The 23,149-nt window shown below is 36.4% G+C and overlaps 1 protein-coding gene across 4 annotated transcripts; it reads left to right on the top strand.

Moving 5' to 3' along the window:
* Positions 1-617: 617 nt before the first annotated feature.
* Positions 618-22,828, top strand: LOC103718342 (presequence protease 1, chloroplastic/mitochondrial-like). Of its 4 annotated transcripts, none has more exons than XM_089927556.1 (20): positions 618-1,053; positions 2,936-3,116; positions 8,296-8,470; positions 8,561-8,693; positions 8,917-8,987; positions 11,422-11,505; positions 12,572-12,662; positions 14,831-14,941; positions 15,062-15,351; positions 15,446-15,610; positions 15,750-15,968; positions 16,311-16,438; positions 16,556-16,745; positions 17,406-17,489; positions 17,566-17,663; positions 18,849-19,113; positions 19,206-19,368; positions 19,477-19,657; positions 22,147-22,218; positions 22,405-22,828. In XM_089927556.1, exons 1-20 carry the CDS (start codon positions 801-803, stop codon positions 22,544-22,546), a joined length of 3,096 nt encoding a protein of 1,031 aa, XP_089783682.1. In that variant the 5' UTR covers positions 618-800; the 3' UTR covers positions 22,547-22,828. The 4 variants fall into 4 exon arrangements, with proteins under 4 accessions (XP_089783682.1, XP_089783681.1, XP_088567358.2 ...); XM_088711232.2 differs by having other exon boundaries at positions 656-1,053; positions 2,933-3,116; XM_089927555.1 differs by having other exon boundaries at positions 14,831-15,351.
* The last annotated feature ends 321 nt before the right edge of the window (positions 22,829-23,149 follow it).

Here is a 23,149-nt window from a genome sequence, read left to right as displayed (position 1 = left end):
CAATGATGTACATGCCAAAAAAGAAAACTTATTTAAGTATATAGATGAGATACAAAGTTCAAAGTATTGAATATCATCAAAAAAAAAAGTATTGAAAAACATAGGAAATGACCTCTAAACTTATTGTAATAGCTAGTACCAAATATATTGCTAAACTCAAATTTCTGAGTAATACTATGTTGAAGTATAGCTTAAATACATGCATTGAATGTGTCAAACTCTAGCAATAGTTTAAACCAAGATTTATCGTCTCGGTACCGGATCACATACCGGTGCCACAAAAGCATAATATTGGTACGGTATGTATTTGTTTGGCATACAGACATACATACATATATATATATATATATATTTATATTTATGCATTACAAGGATGGAATCTCCTATCTAGTGTCTTATTAGTTTGAATATATTTTGGCAGCAAGTGCATAACAATTATCTTAAAATTTGTTTTATGGGCTAATGAGATTCAAGATATGTTTTGCAAAATCACGATAGAGATGTGAAAACAACAAAATTAGGATAGGGATGTAGGGACAACATTTGGATTTTCAAACAATAATGTTTTACTCCAAGTTTCAAACTAATTACAAAAACCCTAATTTGGTTGGATGGCTGAGGGCCATATGGATCAATCAAACCCATAAACCGGGACCGTCCGTTTAGCTAAGGTCTACAGCCGGGGAAAAAAAATCTTCCAGCCCCTCCTCCCCTCTCTCTTGCTCCCGAAGTTTAATATCACCCCGGGGCAGCAAACTCCCTCCCGGCTCTCATCTGCTCTCCCTTAGTTCAAGTGCGTAATGGAGAGGGTTGCGCTCCTCCGCTCCTTATCTTGCTCCTCTACGGCCTGCCGTCGTCTTCTCCCCCGCGCCAAGGCCAGCTCACGCCTTTTCTCCACCAATCCCCTCAGGCATCAGTCCCAGCACCTCCGCCTCTTATCTTGCTCCAGCGCCCTCCGTTGGCGGCCGGGTCCCGCCCCCTCCGTCCACCTCAGAAGAGCCTTCTCCCTCACCATTCGGGCGGTCTCTACCACCCCCTCGCCTGTCTCCCGAGGTAAAGATGTGCAAGAAACTCCACCCGGCCATCGGAAAATTCCTTTTTTCCTACGAAAAATCGCATTTAGAATGCGTTTCTTCTTTTGAAAGTTGCATTTTGGTTCATTTATTCTTTTAAAAATTGCATTTTTTTGTCTTTTTTTTTTTAAATTTGCATTTTGATGCAACTTCTCCTTCCCAGAAATCCTATTACAATTATTTGGTTCCTGTGATTTGTCCCGATAGACTTGGTTGCCCGCCCCTCCCTACCCGATAAAATTCTGGGATACTTTTATTTGCTGAAACTTGTGCCAGTTTAACTGAATGGAATTGCGCTGTTGGTTGCTTGCATTGATTTATTCGTTGACATTTGTAATTTTGTCTTCCATTGCCATCGTTAATGTGTTCAGTAATTTTTGACGAGTGAATCAGTGATGCTAATTTTGACAAACTCAATACTGAAAGCGAGTTAGAGGTTTTTTTTCCTCCCCTTAAAAGATTATAGCTTTTCACTCTAATTGGTATCACCTTGTAATTTATGTGATGACTGGATGACGTGTTGTGCTGTACAAGAATATTGTGGGAGGAGCACATGATCATACGTCATAACAGCCTTCGGCATTTTTTTTCTTTTGCCTCTCTTTTTTAAGGGTTGGGGGGGGGAAGAGATTATAGACGAAATTTTAGCTCATCAAAGCTGCTATTCCCTAACTAATGAGAGTCCTTTATGTTACCCTTTAGATTGATTGCTGTATCTGGTTATATTGATAATGTTGGAAAGTAGGACTCCAACAAAGATAATGGAAAATGCCCTTGCCAAAATTTTTTCCAGTGTATGATCAGATGCTCCAAGTGAATTATCCTTGTGTAGCATAATATGGCACATTAAAAGTCACTCTTTGAGGCTTTCTTAACCATTCTCAGTCATTCGTTTTTCTAACTGATGATTCTTGATTTTTGACAAGGAAGTTATTTATTTTTTAATTTGACACTGGTACTATTCTCAAAGTTTGTGCCACTGAATTTCTTTTCTGCAATAGTATCCTATTGAGGATAACCTCCTATCAGCTATAGTTTATGACTTTGGTACATTGATAACATGTTTGGTCATTCATAATCTACAATTAACAACTTGTCAGTCTTCTTGAGTGGTTACTTGTATCTGCTTTAGATCCTATACTTGCATAACTTATACACAGTGAAACAGGAGGGCAGCCTCAGTTTATGGAAGAAAAAAAAGATTATAGGTCCTTTTTGAGGAGATGTGGGATCTAGTTCAGTCATCTGGAGCTGTAGCAAGGCCTCATGATTGGCCATCAGTAGGAAAGGGGTGAATTAAAAAAAAAAGCAAAGAAAAATGGGAAAAAAGAGAAGCAGGCTGCTATAAAACAAATTTCTATTCAATTTTTGTTCATCATTTAACACTGATACATGCATAACATGTATTCATGCACACATAAATGTGATTCTACGTATCTGCTCCATTGCATCAGCATAGCACCTTCCTTTCAGTGTATTGTGTGCAAGATAGAAGTCATTGAACTCTGTGATAGCACAGTGCATATATTGCAATCTTCAGTAAGCTGGTTTTAGTTTTTCTTGCTTGATATTCTTGGATGATTTTGAACATTTGAATGATATTTTTAGATCCAGAGGGTAATGAACTATTGTTAATTGGTATTGTTCACTATCTTGCGCACATATTTTGACATATCCACTTAGTCAAGTACTTTGATGATATTTGCTTTTAATGATGATAGATGATATTGTAGGAGATCGTTATTGTCTATCAGCTTTCTTTTTTGTCTGGAAAAATCCTTTGCTAGTTCAAAGTTAGTGTTTTCCTCTTTTAATGTATTGTTAAATTATGTAATCTGTTTGTTGTTTTCTATTGCCAGCAGAAATGGATGAGAGTCATGATATTGCTGAGAAGCTTGGTTTTGAAAAAATATCTGAACAAACTATTGATGAATGCAAATCGACTGCCGTACTTTACAAGCACAAGAAGACAGGTGCAGAAGTAATGTCTGTATCCAACGATGATGAGAATAAAGTATTTGGCATCGTCTTCCGCACTCCTCCGTAAGTACATCTAATATTCTTCCTTCTATCTGCTCTTGGTCTCTCGTCTGTCCAATTTTAGTCAAAGTGTTGTGTTTTTTCATCTGGTATGCACACATATATTATATATACATATATATACACACACATATATATATATACATATACACACACAAACACACATATATACATATACACACACACACACACACAAATATACATATGTTATATATACATATATACACACACACATATATACATATATATACACACATATATACATATATTATATATATACATATATATACACACATATATATACATATATTACACACACACACACATATACATATGTTACATATACATATATATACACACACATATATACATATATTATATATACATATATATATACACACACAAATATATATACATATTATATATATATTATATATACATATATATATTTATATATATACACATATTATATATATATTTATATATATATATCCACATATATATACATACACGCACACACAAATATACACACACACACACATATACATATATATACACACATATATATACACATATATATATAGTTATACACACACACACACATCTATATATATATATACACACACATACACACACACACACACACACACACACATATATATATATGCACACATATATATGTACATACACACACATAAATATGTATATATATATGTTTGTTATTCGAGCTATGATCTTGCTCACTGAACTGATGTGGGCTGAAAAAGGTATGATATTAGACATGGTAGTATTCCAGCTTGTACACTGTGCCAGAAAGCTAGAAAAGAGTATAAAAAAAAATCAGATACAACTACAAAGTTAGCATATCATCTTACAAAAATGAAAATAAAAAACTTTACAGTATATGACCGAATAATACTTTTTTGATTTCTAATTCAGCTCTTAATTCATTGGACTGTTTAGTTAAATATCAACTTTGTTATACATAGACTATATTAATTTTATCAATGTTAGCAATCTGTGCACTTATATAAAGAGTCTCAATGCATGCATGATCAAGTATGTGATTTAGGTGAAAGTCTCTAGAGTTTACATTTTATTTTCTTTCAAAGACATACTCTTAAATGAAAATTAGTTTGGAAAAAAAAGAAGATTACATTCTAAACTTAATAATGGAGAATACATACACAGGTTGAACACCAATATGCACATGTATTTCAGATGCGTGATTTATGTATTAGCCCTTGAATTATCTTGAATTCTTGCTAGAAAACCAAGGTATTTTAGTTAAAAAAATGCTGCTTAAAACCAAGGAATTGTAATAAATGACACATATATGGATCTTCTTTTTGGTTGCTTATTTTCGTTTTTATTCTCCTATTTTGCCTATCATATCTTTTCCTTCCCTTTTTTCATCTTTAATCTTTATTAAACTGGATTGTGAATAAGTAATCAGTTTGGGATAATACCAATATGAATTGATTAATCCACTCCAATCAACCTAAGTAATTTCAGAGTTGCAGTATTTGTTTCTCTTTTGGTGAGCATTTTATAGGCATAGTCATAAGTTTGTTACTTGGGAATCATTCATCTAGAAGGGAAAATTTGGTATGTAGCTTGTGTTGCATTAGAAATAGTATGGGTCAGTGATCAAGGCTGACCTGCTTCAGAACTGACTTTGGGCTTTAAGTATGTATGAAAGAGATTGTAAGATAACTTGTTTACACCCGCAGTCTACCTGACTGCTTACTGGCGGGGAAATCGACTTACAATCTTTTCACATAACATGCAGTGAATTTTTGGGATAAATACAGATGCAAATGGCTATTGGTTTATTGGCTCTTTGCTTTGCTCAATGTTCAGTCTTTATTCCATTGCATTTAACAAATCTTGCAGCAGTTGTGATTACTCTGTGTACCTCCTTTGTTTCTTTTTATGGCTTATATGCAGTTTAATGGGTACACTATCTTTCTATGCATATGTCACTTGGTCTTCTGAGTTCTAACTATACTGTACTTCTTTTTCTTTGAACACTTTTTTATGGCATGTTGGCAGCAAAGTTTGAAAGTTTGGTTTCAATTTCTGCAGTTTTAATTGTGATTTGGGCAATTTCAGCCAAAAATGATTTAAAAAAGTAGAAAAATTGAGGAAAGTAAAAAATCTAGTAAAAATGTTTTGCTCTGACATCATTATAAAATATGTTTATTGTTCGGAGTGTTTAAGTATATCATTTCGATGGTTTCTTGTTGGAATGCATGTATGGGATGCGTAATGTTTAAAAAATAGTAGTTTAATTGTGGAATTGATAATCATTTTTTTACATATTAGAGTGTTATGTGACTTATGTCAATGATTGTAAATGACAGTTTGACATGTATTAATTTTTGTGACCACTAAGTTTAATCTCTAGGATAGCCGAACCTATATTAAAAGTTGGCTTCTCTAATTTTCTTAGCAACCTAGTTTTCCAATGCTTTCAAATGTTCATCAAATTTGCAAAGTTTGATTTTTTTTTTCGTGGGAAAATGCTTTTGGAATAGAAAACAAAATGCTATCATAATTGCCTATATATAAAATATATTTGGCCTTTGGGCAACTTTGGGCCGAACCTACAAAACTGACTCTAGTTTCGAATCATTTTTGGATGAAAGTGAAAACTTATGGTTTTGATTATAGAGATAAGGCAGAAATTCAAAGTATGATTTTTTAGTAATTGCTGGTGGTATTGATATCTAGTGGTTCCTCATCCAATCTATGCTGGACACTTGGTGACATGGTGAAGTACTCCAAACAATACTCTGATATGTGAAAAGCATGTAAGATGGAAGATTTGTTAATAGTTATATCATGCAAGGTTCGCCGTGCCGGTACAAGCTTGTACCAGTCGGTTGGCGGCATGATTCGGTATGCCCCTGTGCTGTTCCGTGCTGGGTCTGTACCGACACAACAGAGAGGGTGAGGGAGAACAGGAGAGAGGAAAAGAGAGAGAGAGGAGGAGGAAGGGAGAGGGGGAGGGAGGGCCGTTGGAGGCTTTCGGAGGGTGCTGGAGGGGCACAGAGGGCCGGAGAAGGGGCTCCGCCCTTCGGACCCCTGCCCCTGCGGTGCCCTTTGGAGGCCAATGGCGGCATTCCCTCCCTCTCCCTCTCCCTTCCTCCCCCCATCTCTTTCTTTTTCTCTTTTTTCTTCTCCCTCTCCTCCCACTTGCCGGTTTACCGTTTTGAATGCCAGAACTGTCCCAGATGGTTCGGGACGGTTCTGCATTTCTTGATATCATATATAGTTGCTTTTATTCCTCTTTGATCTCTATTGGTACAAATGGCTCTTCTCAACAATAATCATCAAATTTTATTGCTTTTGCCAATCTTGAAATTTTCTTTCCATAATCTTTTCCCTGTGGTTATTGACTGTTGCTAATTATTTTATAGAGAACCTTTATTGGTTCTTGGCCACATATTTATGCCCCTGGAATCTTGCCTTTGCTTTTGATCATGTCTAGATATCTTTAGTTTGGTTTGTCTACCTTGTGGTGTATGAAGTCATTCTAACTCCTGATTCATGTGCATCCAATTATATAACATATGATGCATTTGATTGGACTCTCCATTTGTCAATTTCTTACATGCCACTCCAACATTATTGGTTGATTTTTTGTTTCCTCTTATTTTTCATGTTTACAAGCTATCAATGAATTTTGAGCTAGCTTATAGGTCATCCTTGCATAGTGTTACTTGATTCTTGTTCTTGTTCCGTGCATTATCATTCTTCATGGAGGTAATTGGGGCTAACCGTTGGCTTTGTGGTCTTTTCTAGATGGGTAATTTCCACCTATCACCTAATGTTTCCTTTGTGGAAGTCACCTCTTCACTATCTTCTTCCTTTCTGAGTAAAAGAGTTCAGGAGACCTAACCTGCTTCAATTATCTCCTTCTTTTCATCTCCAACATCATGAATCTTGTTCTATTGCCCTCTTCCATGCCACTGCAGAATGATCCCTAATGGGATTTAATTTGGTCTAACTGTTAAACTAGGGAAGCTCTCTAGATGGGTATTCTTGACCTTTCTTCCATGTTTCCTTTGTGAAATGATATCTTCGTTATCTTCTCCCTTGGACATTCAACACCTAACTTAGTCTGTAGACTCTGTACCTTTGAATTTGGTTTATTCACCCTGTGTGTTGAAGCTTGCAAAAATGTCCTTTACTTGCTCTTGGCTTCCATCTGCACTGATTTCATTGATTTAGTAATCCTTGAAGTTTTGACTTCTTCAAGCAACTGGGCTATAAATACATTGATTTTTGAATGACTTATCCTGTTTTATATGGGCATATCTCATATATTTATGTCTTTGGTACTTCATAACTCATACTCACCTTTTTAAAGTCATCATAATCCTCCTTGTACTTTGGAAATGAGGCATGCATCTGGTTTCCATTTCGATCATGTCTCCTTTAGCACTTTATTTCAGATCATTTGTCTTCATGCTTATCAAAGTGGTGCTCTTGAGTATTGAGCGCTAAAACTATTTGATTCTGGAGGCAGTCCACATTTCTCGTTCTATGAAATTCGTTGCTTTAATATGCAGTGAACTTTAGGGCCTTTTTGGCTGCCTGCATAACTGTTCACTATATAAGCCCAGTATAGGCTGACTATGAGAAAAGTGATATTAGTTGCAAAAAAAGAATGTCCTGCATATAGAGAAGCCTGGGGTTGCGTTATACTGAAGAAATACGGATGGTGGATCAATGTAAAAGTGACTTCCAGCATTCCGATAGGCTTTGTGCATTCTATTTTTTCATCAATCATAGAAATTATTAAATTAAATAGTTTAAAGATGTTTATGCACTGATTTAAAATAGTTAATATTAATTATGTTTGAACATGAACAAAATTGCAGATCCTAGCATGTCGATTGGAAGTCTTTTTTGTAGGCCTGTATACCTTTCCATGCCAATTCGTGGCAAGTTTTAGCATGTGCTCCATCATGAATCTGTAATCGTAGCTAGCAATCATGCACATACGCTACTATTAGTTTGTAAACTTTATTTAGTAACTTGAGTCCTTTAGAAATCTACATCAATGTTATTTTTTTTGTATAAATCTGAATGTGGATTAATGGATTATCAATCCTTAATTATGTAATCAAAAGATTTGGTGTTTTGACAACTAGAAGTTTGCCAACTGCAGAGAGGATTCAACCGGCATACCTCACATACTTGAACACAGTGTGTTGTGTGGATCCAGGAAGTACCCTTTGAAAGAACCCTTTGTTGAATTACTGAAAGGTAGCTTGCATACTTTTCTAAATGCATTCACCTATCCGGATAGGACTTGTTATCCAGTTGCTTCAACAAATGCAAAGGTAAATATGTAAAATTTTTAGGCATTGCTTCACTATTTTGCAATGTGCCCATATGAGTCTTCCTAAAAAATACAATTCCCAATTCTTCAGGATTTCTACAATTTGGTTGATGTATATTTAGATGCTGTCTTCTTTCCTAAATGCATCGAGGATTTCCAAACATTTCAACAGGAGGGTTGGCATTATGAGCTTAACAACCCTGCTGAAGATATATCCTTCAAAGGTAGCTCTTCAGACCACATTATTTCCGTCCGTAAACCGTAATGAATAAGGTCTCTTTCATTTTTAGGCAATTTTCCAATCTTCTACGAAATGTAATGCAAAAAGCTTTCCTATCAAGCCATCTCCGTACTCTTCTACAATGGATTTTGTTTAGTTTCCGTACCTTGGATGGTTTAGGCAAGTTAACTAATTATTCACCCTTTGTACGTGGTATGTAATTCCAGGAGTCGTCTTTAATGAGATGAAAGGAGTATACTCTCAGCCTGATAACATACTGGGTCGGGCTTCTCAACAGGCAGGTTCCTTGTTTTATGTTCTCTACATGATTTTATGAACTTATATGATCATTGTTATTGATTTTTGGTAGTTGTCTTATGCTGCATGCATAAGCATTGTAGTATACTGATGTTCTTTGAAACCATCCTTTTCAATTCACTTCTTTGATGGTTAACCTATTAGATATTCTTCATTAAATGGGAGAGTTGTGTTTCAATTTTTAAATGTACGATACTTGTGAATGGTGTCCAGTAATGTTACCTTCGTATGCTTCAGCTATACACAGAAACAAAGTGCTCATGATCCGATACTTCAGAGGATTGGGAACCCTCATGCTTTATGATTGATATGTAAACCCATTGTCAGCTAATGTTCGTCTGGTGGGTAGGCTTAACTGTTTACCACTTTAGTTGTTTTACAATACAGCTCCTACTTTTACTGAACCTTCCGACCAAGGGCTGGCAAGTTCCTTTCTTAAGAAAGTAATTTGAATATGATATTGGTGAGATAAAGACTTGTAGCAGGGTCTTATAATGCTTTGCAAAAGAATCAAGTAATAGATTAAGGCATACAAATGTTTTTTTTTTTGGAAAAGCGGTTAACAGAGTTCTCCAGTGCGCAATTTTGATTTTTATGACTAGGATGAGGTATTGGCAGTGTAATTATGAACCCCTATTCCCCAAATAGATATAGGTAGAGAAAATCCTTGTGAATATTGGTTTCTCTAATTTTTGGCTTTCACTTACATTTGAAAGTTGATCTGACATATAAGCAATGCTTAAACGATGTACTGGAAGTTGTGGATATTTTGGTCAATCCATTGAATCATGAGCTGAACTCAATAAGAAGCATTTCTCCCATCTGGGGTAGCCCTATATGTGACAGATCTATTTCAGTGTTTTATATCGGAAAATCTTAAAGCTGTCATTATCAGGAAATGCACGATGGAAGAGGTAATGACCAAGCAGCAGACTCCAAGTGGAAGATGCAGATTTATACATATTATGTCCAGTATACCAAACAATAGAAGCAAACCTATTTATCTTCTTCATTGTGCATTATTAACAACAACATAGTAAGTAGATGCAGCCTGATATTCTCTGACTCATTTTTGACCTTAGCTTAGATGAACCGAAAAATGATAATCTGGTTATCTATTCAGACGGTAAATCGGTCTACTTCAAATTGCATTAGCCATTGTTGATGACTGATTAAAGTGCACATGACTTGACATCTTTCTGCCAGTAGATAGAGTTAGTACAAGAAAACACAAATATTAGCTGTAAACTCCAAAAATGTTGTACTCTTTAACTGAATGATGACAAATGTAGTGGTTGTGTAGAATTTACTATCCATATTGGTTTAATAACAAGTAAAATAAGGCCTGGAAATCGTGATTGTTTTTAAGGCTGTTAATAATACATCCAATTGCTGTCCTGGTTCAGTTGTAACTGTTTGTTCATGAGTTATTCCTTAACCTTCAGCTAGATATATATGTGTAGCATTGGTCCCTTTGGTAGCCAAGAATTCAGACCTTTGAAATTTATCTATGAAGATAGTCTTCATGTCAAATAAAAAGAAACAACCACTGACATGTGTTTCAAATACAAGGAGCTAAACTTACCTCTACTTGTAGTGTAGGTTTGCGATAATCAAAAGAAAAGCTGAAATTACATATAGGTTCATCATCAATTGATATTCCATAGGCTTGTTTTTCTTAGATTTCATTAATTTCGGCATGAATTATCTACACAATGACATTGTCTCAGATCTTCTTTTAGGCATTATAAACTGTCAAAGCAACTTCCACTTCTTCCTGAGCGCACACCAATATTTCTAGTTGGTATTTTTGCACTTCTTTTAAGAATGTGTTTCTATTATCTTGGGGATGTTGTTTTAATTCTTACTTATAAGAATGGAAAAGAGCGGACGAGAACCTATATTGTTTTCAATGTTAACTCCTGCTTAATTTGAACTACTTTGCTGTGTAGTTTCTTTGCTCTTCCACGTATAAGGTATGCTTGCTTTTTGCTGTTAAATTGCATGTCTTATATAAACTGTTGAGCTGAAGAAAGACAATTTAAGAATAAGTTATTCCAGTTTGAGCATGCTTATCTTTTCGAGTAACTTGAATTAGATGTCTTGCTTCTGGATTGCCCAGCTGTTAAATGATTCAGGTGTTTTATTTGTTTGCTTTATCATGTTTGTTGCTTTTATCTTTTCTTCTTTCTTTTTAATAAGTTATCATTTTCAATCCCATAAACTTAAATTAGAAAAATCTTCTAATTTAAACACTGAGCAATTGGACTGAACCAAAGCATCTGTAGTTGGTTCTGTTACTTTTTCCAGGCACCATATGTTCAGTATTTGGTGAAAGTTTACCTTGGTTTTGCCTTTCAACTTTGTGATGAAAGTCCAGGTGTGTTACATTTTTGCATATTGATTCCTTGCAGGCCCTTTTTCCTGAAAATACATATGGTGTTGATAGTGGTGGTGATCCAAAAGTCATCCCCAAGCTCACTTTTGAAGAATTCAAGGTTCACATTTCTTTTTCCATGCTTAAATTGTTTTTGACATAGAGTAATAATTTCTGTCAAAGTTAGATTGTTGTCACTTCTTAAATTGTTCTATTGCTTTGTTTTTTTAACCTTAAATTGTATCATTTCTTGTTTGTTTGCTCAAGGTTTGTATTTCAAGTTCTTTCAGGATTTTGAACCCTAATATTCTGATCTCATCATCTAATTTAGTATTTGGCAAGCTGTAGTAACTGCCGGTGCTACACTTTTTTGACAGTCATTTTTTACGATAAAATTGGTATTGATCTCTAGAAAGTGGAAACATTAATTTTAGTCAGGAATTGGCACTGAATGCTCCAACTTTATGATGCCTACTGCCTGATTTCCATAAAGCTTATGCATCCGAGCAAGGTTGGCAAAGGTGGTTACCTAGGTGGGTTGATGGTCCTGCATAGGCACTTGGTACTTTCCTGTGTTCTAGGCAGGGAGAAAGGGTCAAAGTCCTGCATGTGCATTGGCATGATACTTGCTTTGCCAGTGCTTGGCACAATCTGGAAACATGCTGGCTCACATTGAACGGCATGCAGCTATGCTCTGTGCCAACAAATCATCAGCACAATATGTTCCAGCCCCTGCCAAACCTTGGTAGGGAGGCCATCTGATCGTTTAGGTGGGTACCTGGATGCTTAATAACCAGCTTTGGCTTTATAAAATGCCTGGGTGTCTAAGGGCTGCTTTCGGCTTGGGCAGTTGCATTGGTAGTTGAAGTTTGGGGCAACAATGTTTGATGCAATACTGTATCCAAATAAATATGTAGCAATTGGAGAGATAAATGGAAGTGCATCTGTTAGAAGAGTTTCTTTATTGAAACACAAACTTTTCAAATGTGAGATCACAACTGTTCATTCAATAACTTATCCTCATTTGATGAGAATGCTATTATCCTCATTTGATGAGAATTATGTGCAATATATTTCAGGATTTCCACCATAGATACTACCAGGCATGCATTTACGTTATAATTTATATTTTAAACTTGTGTGTGTACATAATTGTGTGTGAAAATATTATGTGCAATATATTTCAGGATTTCCACCGTAGATACTACCACCCTGGCAATGCTAGGATATGGTTTTATGGAGATGATGATCCAAATGAGCGACTACGTATCTTAAGTGGTGAGGAGCTTACCTTACATAAGTGTTTGTTTTCTTTGTATGACACCTTGCCTTCTCTTCCTGATACTCTTATGATGCACTTCTACTTATTTAGCTTTATTGATACTAACCATCTGAAAGAAAATTCTCAAATACCTAGATCCCATGTCTCCTAATCAAGATTTTTCCATTTGTTGCATATTCTGAGTGATAGTTTGGATTTACCAGATTGATTAGCTTTAAATGTTCTGTTTTTACTTAGTTTTGAACTTTTAAGATAACTCCCTTCCTTTGATTGCAGATATTTCTCTAACCAGCTTAAAATCAAATCCCTTGACTTACGAACTGAACTTCTGAAAAGATTTCGTAACTTGCCTGCAACAATTTGAAGTTTCATTGACAATTGAGTAACAAAGGATTCAAGAGGCTTTAATGAGCGAGCCTTTTAAATCTTTTTAAGATATTTGAAAACAAATCCAAAAAACAGTGGTGAGTTCTATAAAAATGGATATAAGGGAGGCTTACCTCATGTGGACATGGATGGGCACGAAGATGAAGGAAGTGCCACGGCCCGGGGTGAGCTTCAACGTATATAAGACTTATGCCTTGTTGTATGTAAATTATGGTTAGATCACCTTAAAAGGGCAGCTCTCCATCTCTTTTTGTTGAGCTCTTGCCCTTGTTATTGCCCGATTGAAATTAATAAGCCAAAATACCCTTGTATGTCCCATAAAAGTCTGCTTGTAGACATTTAGTTTTGAAGCCAAGAATCTAAATGCAACTATATGCTTTGGAGCTATAAACATGCAATTTGATATTCATTTGATACCTTTTTGCCAATCTAAGCTCTTAATTTTAGGGAAGCGATACAACTATCTCAATCCATGTTACCCAGACACATTGAAAATAAGGTTCTTCACCATGTCCCCACATGGATACAACATGGCACCTGCAACATGTATTGGCCATGCCGGTGACACGGGTATTTATTTTACTCTAGCCGGAGAAGGGGGGGAGAGAGAGAGAGAGAGAGAGAGAGAGAGAGGGTGGTGGTGGTGGAGGAGAAGCAGGGAGGGAGGAGGGCACTGTGTACCTGTTTCTTCTCCAACCCTGGCTTTAAGGCTTGTTCATGGATCTATTCTTGTTTCCCTTCTAAAAGTGCAGGGAATGCAAATCATCCATCCAGAAAGACACATCCATTTCACCTCTCTAGTTAGCTAGGGGTTTCATGGGGAGTTGGGGGCTAGAGATTAGAAGGGAGAGAAATAGAGAAGAGAGGCGGTGGGTTTAGAGAGCAGAAGAGACATTGCATCTGATGGGCAAAGCAAAGATAGCCCAACTTTTTTCAGTAATGGGGCCTACTACTAAGCGATGCAGTTGAGTAACTGAGATACATGGTTGATGGGCCTAAATGATGTCATAGCTCAAAACTATTAATTGTCTACAATCTAAATGCTTTCAAATCCAAATAAATTTTTTTTTGTGTGTGATGTGTATATACCGTGCCCTCTTGTCCATTTTTTGAACTTTTCATGTTGGATACTTCAGGACACTTGGACGCTTGACACCTATGCCCCATGTCCAGGTAACACTGATCTCAATGACTTGGATGTAGATAAGGCCTATGATACGATGGACGTCGTAGACCTTCGTATTAGAACATTAATGAAATTTCCCTTTGAGCTTAGAACACTAAGTTAGTAGCACAGAAATTCATCCAATGAGATATTGGCAGTTCACCATGTGAATAAGCATGTACATTATTCACAAGCAGAGTCTTCGGTAGTGGTTATATTCTAGTAGATGTTTGTCTCTAGTTGTTTCCTTTCAACTGATTAACTGTCCAAAATAATGTGATGGCTTGGAGGCTATGTTTCCTAGATTCCTTTACAATCATCGTGTCTTTCATGCTTTAGAACTTTACCCTTGCATGGTGCGACATTTACATTATTCTACTTGTTAACGAGCCATAAACCAAGTGGACATTCTTGAGCTATTAAGAGTATAGAAACAATGATGTTCTACTTATCAGCTCAAATAAGTGGCTGTCTGAGGGTCAAATAATGATTGAGATCTCTCTAGAAGTTAGTATTTAACTGTTTAATAATATCATGTCTCGAGTACAACTTAATTCCGAGCACTGGATCAGTTCTTGAGTTGGTTAATTTGTAATGATATCTGTCTTGCAGAGTATCTTGATCAGTTTGAAGCAAGTTCTGCCTCTAATGAATCAAAGGTTCAGCCACAAAAGTTGTTCAGCGCACCAAAAAGGATCATTGAGAAATATCCTGCTGGTGAAGGTGAGGATTTGAAAAAGAAACACATGGTTTGCCTTAATTGGCTGCTATCTGAAGAGCCCTTGGGCTTAGAAACTGAGCTTGCACTTGGTTTCTTGGATCATCTTTTGCTTGGAACACCAGCTTCTCCACTGAGAAGAATTCTGCTGGAAAGTGGCTTAGGAGATGCCATTGTTGGTGGTGGAATTGAAGATGAACTCCTTCAACCCCAGTTTAGTGTTGGACTGAAAGGTGTCTCTGATAACGACATTCAAAAGGTTGAAGAATTGGTTGCGGACACTCTTAAAAAGTTAGCAGAGGAAGGTTTTGCTCCTGAAGCTGTAGAGGCATCGATGAACACAATTGAGTTCTCACTTAGGGAGAATAACACGGGTTCCTTCCCCCGAGGCTTATCTCTGATGCTTCGCTCCATTGTATGGGATTCTGTATCTCTTCCTAGTTTAAGGAAGTCACACTGTTGATCTTTTGCCCGGTTGAGACTAACTCATAGATGTCCATGTCTTGCAGGGTAAATGGATATATGATATGGATCCATTTGAGCCCCTAAGATATGAGAAACCTTTGCAATCTCTAAAAGCACGTATAGCTGAAGAAGGATCCAAAGCTGTTTTTTCCCCACTTATAGAGAAATTCATCTTAAACAACCCTCATCGTGTCACAGTTGAATTGCAGGTGTGTCTACAACTCTTTAGCTTAAGAATATTAGTTTAGAATAACATTTCATTAGTTTTTAAAGAGCAGTGATATCCTTCTATTTCTTGGGAGAACATTTTGTCAGTTTTTTAAGATAACTGACATCCTTTTTATGCAGCCTGATCCAGATAAAGCTTCTCATGATGAAGCAGTTGAGAAAGAAATACTGGAAAAAGTTAGAGCTGGTATGACAGAAGAGGATCTCGCTGAGCTAGCACGTGCCACGCAGGAGCTCCGCTTAAAGCAAGAAACACCAGATCCACCTGAAGCTTTAAGATCCGTTCCTAGCCTCTCATTACAAGATATCCCAAGAAAACCTATACATGTGCCCACAGAAGTAATACTTTTCATCCTTTTCTATAACAAATCGCATGTATGTGACTTCTAACATACATAATGCACCCACTCATCCACCCACTTCCTATGTACACTTTCCATCCCATCCCTGCCAACCTTGTCTCGCTCGTTGCATGATGTCTTATCCTTGCCTTTATTCCTAGCATATTGGTTTATTGATCTCAATATTGTGTTGTAACTGCTTTCTGATGCATTGCCAACATAACTTATACCCTTTAAAAGCTTCTCTTTCAGTTCAGTTTCTGATTTTTGATGCTTTCATGTGATTTGAGTTTTAAACATGGTTGGAAGGTTATTAATAGCATATGCTTCTGGATTGCAGATTGGAGAAGTCAATGGAGTCAAAGTTTTGCAGCATGACCTCTTCACCAATGACGTTGTCTATGCAGAAGCTGTATTTGATATGAGTTTATTGAAGAAAGAACATCTTCAATTGGTGCCATTGTTCTGGTGAGCAGAACTATTTTGCTTCGTCATTGCACTAAGTTGATGCATGTATATATATATATGCACAGTTGAAATTTAGTACTTCAGAACTTGAGCTAACACCTTGGAGTTTTTTATCAGCCAATCATTGCTAGAGATGGGTACAAAAGACATGGATTTCGTGCAGCTTAATCAATTAATTGGAAGAAAGACAGGAGGAATTTCAGTTTATCCCTTCACATCTTCTGTAAGGGGAAAGGTTGATCCATGCACACGTATAATTGTTCGTGGAAAAGCCATGGCAGGACGGGTTGAGGACCTATTTAACCTGGTATTATCATTACCTTTAGCTCTATGGTTCTAATTTTGCATTGATATAAATTGATATTCTTGGTATAGTTCTAAAAATCATTCTGCTTCGTATGTTTATAGAGTTTTCTTTTAGATTTCTTTGTTTACCATATCTGTAACTGCAATCTTTAGCTCGTCAATATTGGCTGTCTCCAAATTTTAGTCTTCATCATTCGTTCCATGAGGAATGAATCCTCAATAGCAGCCACTTTTCAGTCCTTTCAACTTTTATGATGGATTTCTTATTCTTTCATCTGTTATTACAAGTCTTTAAAGCATCCAGCTTAGTCGGACTCTTTAAGACACTAACATACCTTAGATCTGACAACAGCAAAAACAAGTTGTCCCTTCAAGTATGTTTGAGCTTCTCATGTGTGATTAAGTGCAAACAAGTTCTGAAAGCTATATACAATTTGAATTGAACCTCTTATCACAGTTACTCTAACTTGTGTGGAAGAGTTTGTTGCATATCAACTTTCTGCTAGGGAATAATCTGCTCATACTAAATTTTAGTTAGTGTTATTAAAAAGTACTCTTTTCCGAACACATACTAATTAAAGCTGTGATGAATTCTGATAAACTAATCTGCGGTCCATGCCTTACATCTTAAAAAGGGGCTGACATTTTTAGTTGTTTCCAGATGAATTGCATTCTTCAGGAAGTTCAGTTTACTGAACAGCAGCGCTTTAAGCAATTTGTATGTCAAAGCAAAGCAAGAATGGAGGTACCTATTTCATGAATCTCTGCATGCAAAAATGCTTATTGAGCATCATGATAATCTAATGGATATCTGTATGCAGAGCCGACTAAGAGGCAGTGGTCATGGAATTGCAGCTGCTAGAATGGATGCTAAGTTAAATGTAGCAGGATGGATTGCTGAGCAGATGGGTGGCATTAGGTCTGCTTTCTTGCTATTTCACCTAAAACGTTTAGGATTGGTTTCCTGTATTTGCATCCTGCTTTTGTTTTGACGTATTAAATCCATGTTGTTATTTGTCTAATTAAGCATTTAAACAAAGATTGCATGAATATTTTTAAGTGGACAACTTCATATTGATAATATATGCAAAACTAAAATGATACATTTTCCTCTAAAACTCATACATTCTCTTTTTTTTACTCCTATTTGACTTCTACTCAGAATTTGGCTACCATCTCTAGTAAACTAGGGGTGAAAGATGGAAATAATTAGAACAGAAAAAATGGAGCAGAGAAAACTATGACAGAAGCTATCTGAACCTGGCTTAAGAGAAATCTTTCATTCATTCAAATAATTGGCATATAGTGTCTTCTGGTGGCCAGTCATAGTGCCCTTTAGAACATCTCCATGGCTTGATTTATTAGGAATTTAGGATGCCATTTAGACAATCTTTCCTGAATGAAAAATTTAGATTCTCACAGAACCTTAAATATACACATAAAACCAACGTTTGCCGTGTGGATATCGGACCTCGTACCAGTACCATTCTATCACAGTGTTGGCACGCCATAAGGTATGAGACGGCGAGACATACTAAGTGTCGGTATGGTACGAGCATCTGGTACGGTACAGAACCGACCCATATGATGAAGCTTGCATAAAACAGTAAGGAAACAAATCCTAATGACTTCTTGACTTAGCCATCCAATATATGCCTAAAGGAGGAACTTGGTATATCGATCCTACTTAGAATAGGACTCTGAGACCGACCGTAAAACTTACCTAAATGAAGGATCCAAAATAAAATCAAATCCAACTCAACTGATTTTCTTTTGCATCGTTATTTTCTAGAATATATTTCTTTACCATTTTAATTGAAGTGTTTTCTAATTCTTTACTCAAAAAGGTGAAATAATGCCTGGTTGTTATGCTATATGTTAAGACTTAAGACTATATCATTGCAAAATGTACAAAATGACACCTGTAATATTCAATGTCAGAGTTGTGAGTTATGAAACTTCTATGTGCTTTAGTTGTTATAGTTAATAATATTTGACTATGCATTACATTCTTTTCTGTGGAACATATACTCTAGCGATCTGTCAATTAAGTTAAGAAGCTTAGCATGATTAGTTCCTAAAAGTTCAATACTTTTTTTGGTAGTTATTTGGAGTTCTTACAAGACCTGGAAAAGAAAGTTGATCAAGATTGGGATGAGATTGCTTGTTCACTTGAGGGAATACGTAAATCCCTGCTCTCAAGAAGAGGTTGTTTGGTGAACATGACAGCCGATGGAAAAAATATCACAAACTCTACAAATTTTCTGGCCAAGTTTCTTGATTCACTCCCAAGCGATTCAATCTCTGAGACTGGTTCCTGGCATGCCCAACTTTCTTCAGGAAATGAAGCCATTGTCATTCCTACCCAGGTGCAGTCATTTATTTTAGCAGTACCACTTAATGTTCCGTTATATAAAAATTTTCTCATGATATTTATCATCCTTTTCCATTACTTTTGCAGGTTAACTATGTGGGAAAAGCTGCTAACATATATGAAACAGGATATCAGCTTAATGGAAGTGCATATGTCATTTCCAAACACATCAGTAACACGTGGTTATGGGACCGCATCCGAGTGAGCGGTGGTGCATATGGAGGCTTCTGTGATTTTGATACTCATTCAGGTTCATATCACATCATATCCATGCATTTCTTGATTTGTTTCTGATAACCATCAACTCTTGTCATGCATATCATGTATTTTGTTCCTCATAGTTGGGTTTCAATGGCAGGAGTATTCTCTTATTTATCATATCGTGATCCAAACTTATTGAAAACACTAGATGTATATGATGGGACGGCCAGCTTTCTCCGAGAAATTGAGCTAGATGATGATACTCTTACAAAAGCCATTATTGGTACTATTGGAGATGTTGATGCATACCAGCTTCCAGATGCAAAAGGTTACAGCAGGTATAAATTCCACTTCTGATCTCGCGTATAAATTGATGTACTCCGCTTCTAGATCCTAAAGGTTTCTCTTTTGCATATTCTCTTGGATTTGAATAAATGATTTTCTCTGCTAGAAGCATCATGAAAACTGAATCATAATGCCTGATTCATCTACTATTTTAATCATGTTTAAGTATAATTTGGATATGCTTTGCCTTAGCATTTGAAATTGTAAGTTTTACAGACTGGTGATCAGAGACAAAAATATTTTATTGGACCATTGCCACTATGGCATTTAAATAATGTTTAGAATCTGGTGTACATTTGAGCGTTTGAAGCACGATAATGTTTTATTAATTACTAATCTACGTGGGATAGGAAGCGAGACATCGTCATCTAAGCACAGATCTGCAGTCCTCCTGTTAAGGTTGGGTTGATCTTTACCTTTCGTTTGATTTGTATCCAATGCCATATTCAAATAATAGAAATTAAAACAGAGCCTAGCAACGAAGCCTGTTCCATTTATTTTTGTTTGTAAATATGGATCCCACCGCGCCATTGTTTTCTGCCAAGGTTTAATTCTTGATGACAGAAAGGGTCTCCAAAGCCTTTTCACTAATTATATTGGAGTCATCTTTGGGCTTTCCCTTTTCTGTTTTTGACGTTAACCTGAATTGAGGTTCCCTGCATGTTGGGACCATCACTAGCATATATTCCATCTTGAGACCATTTCATACAACTTGATTTATCCTTTATTAATGCTACTTCCATCTATTCTCCAATGTACCCATTTCTGATATCTTCCCAGACATACCTTGTATTAACTAGCATCTACATCTTTGCTTGCTCAAGTTATTGTATGCACACAATATTAAACATTCTTTGCTCCATGCAATAAGGCTTCCGTTATAACAATATTATTTCCACCTAGTTATCATTGCTGTTGTTATCATCCAAGCCTTTTCTCATCGCATAGGGGATATGGTATAGAGAAAAAATCAAACTTGAGTAGGCGACATGGAAGGACCGAGAAGATCCTATTTCCTCTAGTTTCAATGCTTTCTGAGTACCCTAAAGAACTCGGGCTCATCGACACTTAAATTCATCATGCTTTTGGTCATTTTTTAAGGCAGCCTCATCCTTCTCTTGTCCTTCTATGCAATGAAGCCAAAGTAGCTTCGTCATGCCAACTGTAGCTCCATCCTGTTCACTACGTATATATGTTCTTGCTTAATTGTACTAATGTTAATTGGTTACGCTCCTGCACCTGCTTCTATTTCAAGTACTTTGGCAGAGCTTCGTCACCACCTTCCAAACCCAAATCCTCTCATCTGCTTCCTATCAGAAGAAAAACTTCTATAATTCAAAAATTAAGAACTACTACAAGTCCCATCAACTGATGAGTTTGTCTTTGCAAGCTAAAAACCCATCAAGGATCTCCCTATTAGACGTTAGCAATTAAAATTAAGACTGGCTCAAAGCTGTCCCTCTAGCAATTTCATGTTGCCATCCCTCTCTAGGTAGTCCATGAACATATCATTGTTCACTTATAATGTAGCACCATGAATACATAGGGACATGCATTTTCTTCATCCCAGCAGAATAGTCTCTCATCAGGCATTCTGTTTTTATGATTTTCCATATAAATGGAACATACAACTCTGAAAATTGTCTATGAATTGCTCGAGTAAGAAGATTGCGAATGATCATTCTTTTGCCTTGAATCCGAATATAATGTCATTGATTGCCTAAGCTCTCCCTTATCTTCATGACATGACATTTTTCGAACTCATCGTGCCAAAATTAGTGATTTTAACCATTGTAACACTAGTTCTGGAATTCATTATAAGATAATTATTCAAGGGCCAGTAGATTTAGGGTATGCTTGGTTGCAATGAAATCTGTTGAAAAGGAAAAGAATTTTTTTTTTTCAATACAAAGAAATTCCTGAAACATAATAATAAACTTTTCTAAATTTGCTAGTTTTCTGACGAACACAGACTTTGCAGTTTTCACACAATTTTCCATGCAAAAACAAACATGCTCTAAGTAGTTAAAGGAATGGTTGTTCATGAAAAACCATGGTCCTGCATCAGTGAGAGGCATATGAGATATATAGTCTATGCCCATATGTGCTAGTACTTTCTTATCCTTGTTAGTAATTTTCTTAATCTTTATTGGTGCCATTATTGGTTCCCAGCAACTATACTTTTTTTTGGGTAAGAGATCCCAGTAAGTACATAATTGAAGCTTGCTAATTGCCTTTTTAGAGCCTACTGGGGACAATCAAAACAAGGATAAATATTCCTGTAAGATTATTTATCTTCCTACGTGATTATAATATAAAAGGATTTACAGAAAACATGTTAAACTCCATAGACATGCACATTTTATTCTTGTTTTAATTGTGTGGATCCAGTGTTGGATACTTATTGGCTGCTGGTGGTTTGTGCTTTTATTCGCAATTAGCAAATTGACAACATTTAGCACTGACCATATTTCCATGTCAGTCTACTGCGATACCTACTGGGTATAACAGATGAGGAACGTGAAAGAAGACGGGAAGAGATTTTGTCAACTAGGTAAGATACTGCGGCTTTATTTTATCTGGCTTTTAGGAAGAAGTATAGTTGTGGCAGGTATGAACCAATTAAAGGTTGTTAACTTGTTATCTTGAGATGAACCTGTCCTCCATAGTGAACCACTCTTCATTATTCTGTTTCTCAAATTGTTCTGCATTGACTATTCTTCTTCCCATTTATGTACAGTTTGAAGGATTTCAAGGAGTTTGCTGATGCAGTTGAAGCTGTCAAGAATAATGGGGTTGTGGTTGCTGTTGCGTCTCCTGAGGATGTTGCTGCAGCAAATGGGGAGCGACCTGGATTTTTTGATGTTAAGAAAGCCCTCTGAAGTTCTACAGGCTGGGAGATGTTTGAGAGAGCAATCTATTTAGCATTCAGAAGATCTTGGGCACGCCTTCGCAAAATATTTGGCAAAATTTTTGTACCACCAATCACAGTGGAGAACATTATCCTTGGTCTGCGACTACTTCAGCTTAATTATAATTTGTCACTCTCCCAGGCTGTGTTGGGAGGGCGATAGCTGATTCCTAGAATGCAGCTCTACCATTATTGAAACCTTCGGGCTTTGTAACTATATAGATTCATTATAAACTTTCTACAAGTTGATTCATGGATACATGTAGAATGCTTTCCTCCCCTCCCTCCTTCCATCCGTCCTGCTTAATGCCCTCATCTAGGTTGCGAGAACATTCACAGTAAGCAGTAGTAGAGGCCATCTTAAAGAATGAATTGAAAGGTCATGAAATATTTTAACATAATTTTACTTCTATAAGGATCAATAAAGGTTCAATTGAACAGAAGTTTCTTTCATAAGAATTGATATAGGTTCAAGTTTCCACCCTTTTTTTTTTTTGACCCCCTTAACCCCTTTCCTGCTTAAGGGTTTAGACTTGGACTGTCATGTTGTTTGATGCCACATTCCTTGAGGAGC

Source organism: Phoenix dactylifera, chromosome 15, assembly GCF_051530095.1.
Source record: "Phoenix dactylifera cultivar Ajwa chromosome 15, Ajwa_hap1_PhDact_Kaust_v1.1, whole genome shotgun sequence".
NCBI classification, from domain to species: Eukaryota; Viridiplantae; Streptophyta; class Magnoliopsida; order Arecales; family Arecaceae; genus Phoenix; species Phoenix dactylifera.
The sequence above is the reverse complement of the archived record's forward strand: the minus strand, read 5'-3'. Positions and strand labels throughout refer to the sequence as shown.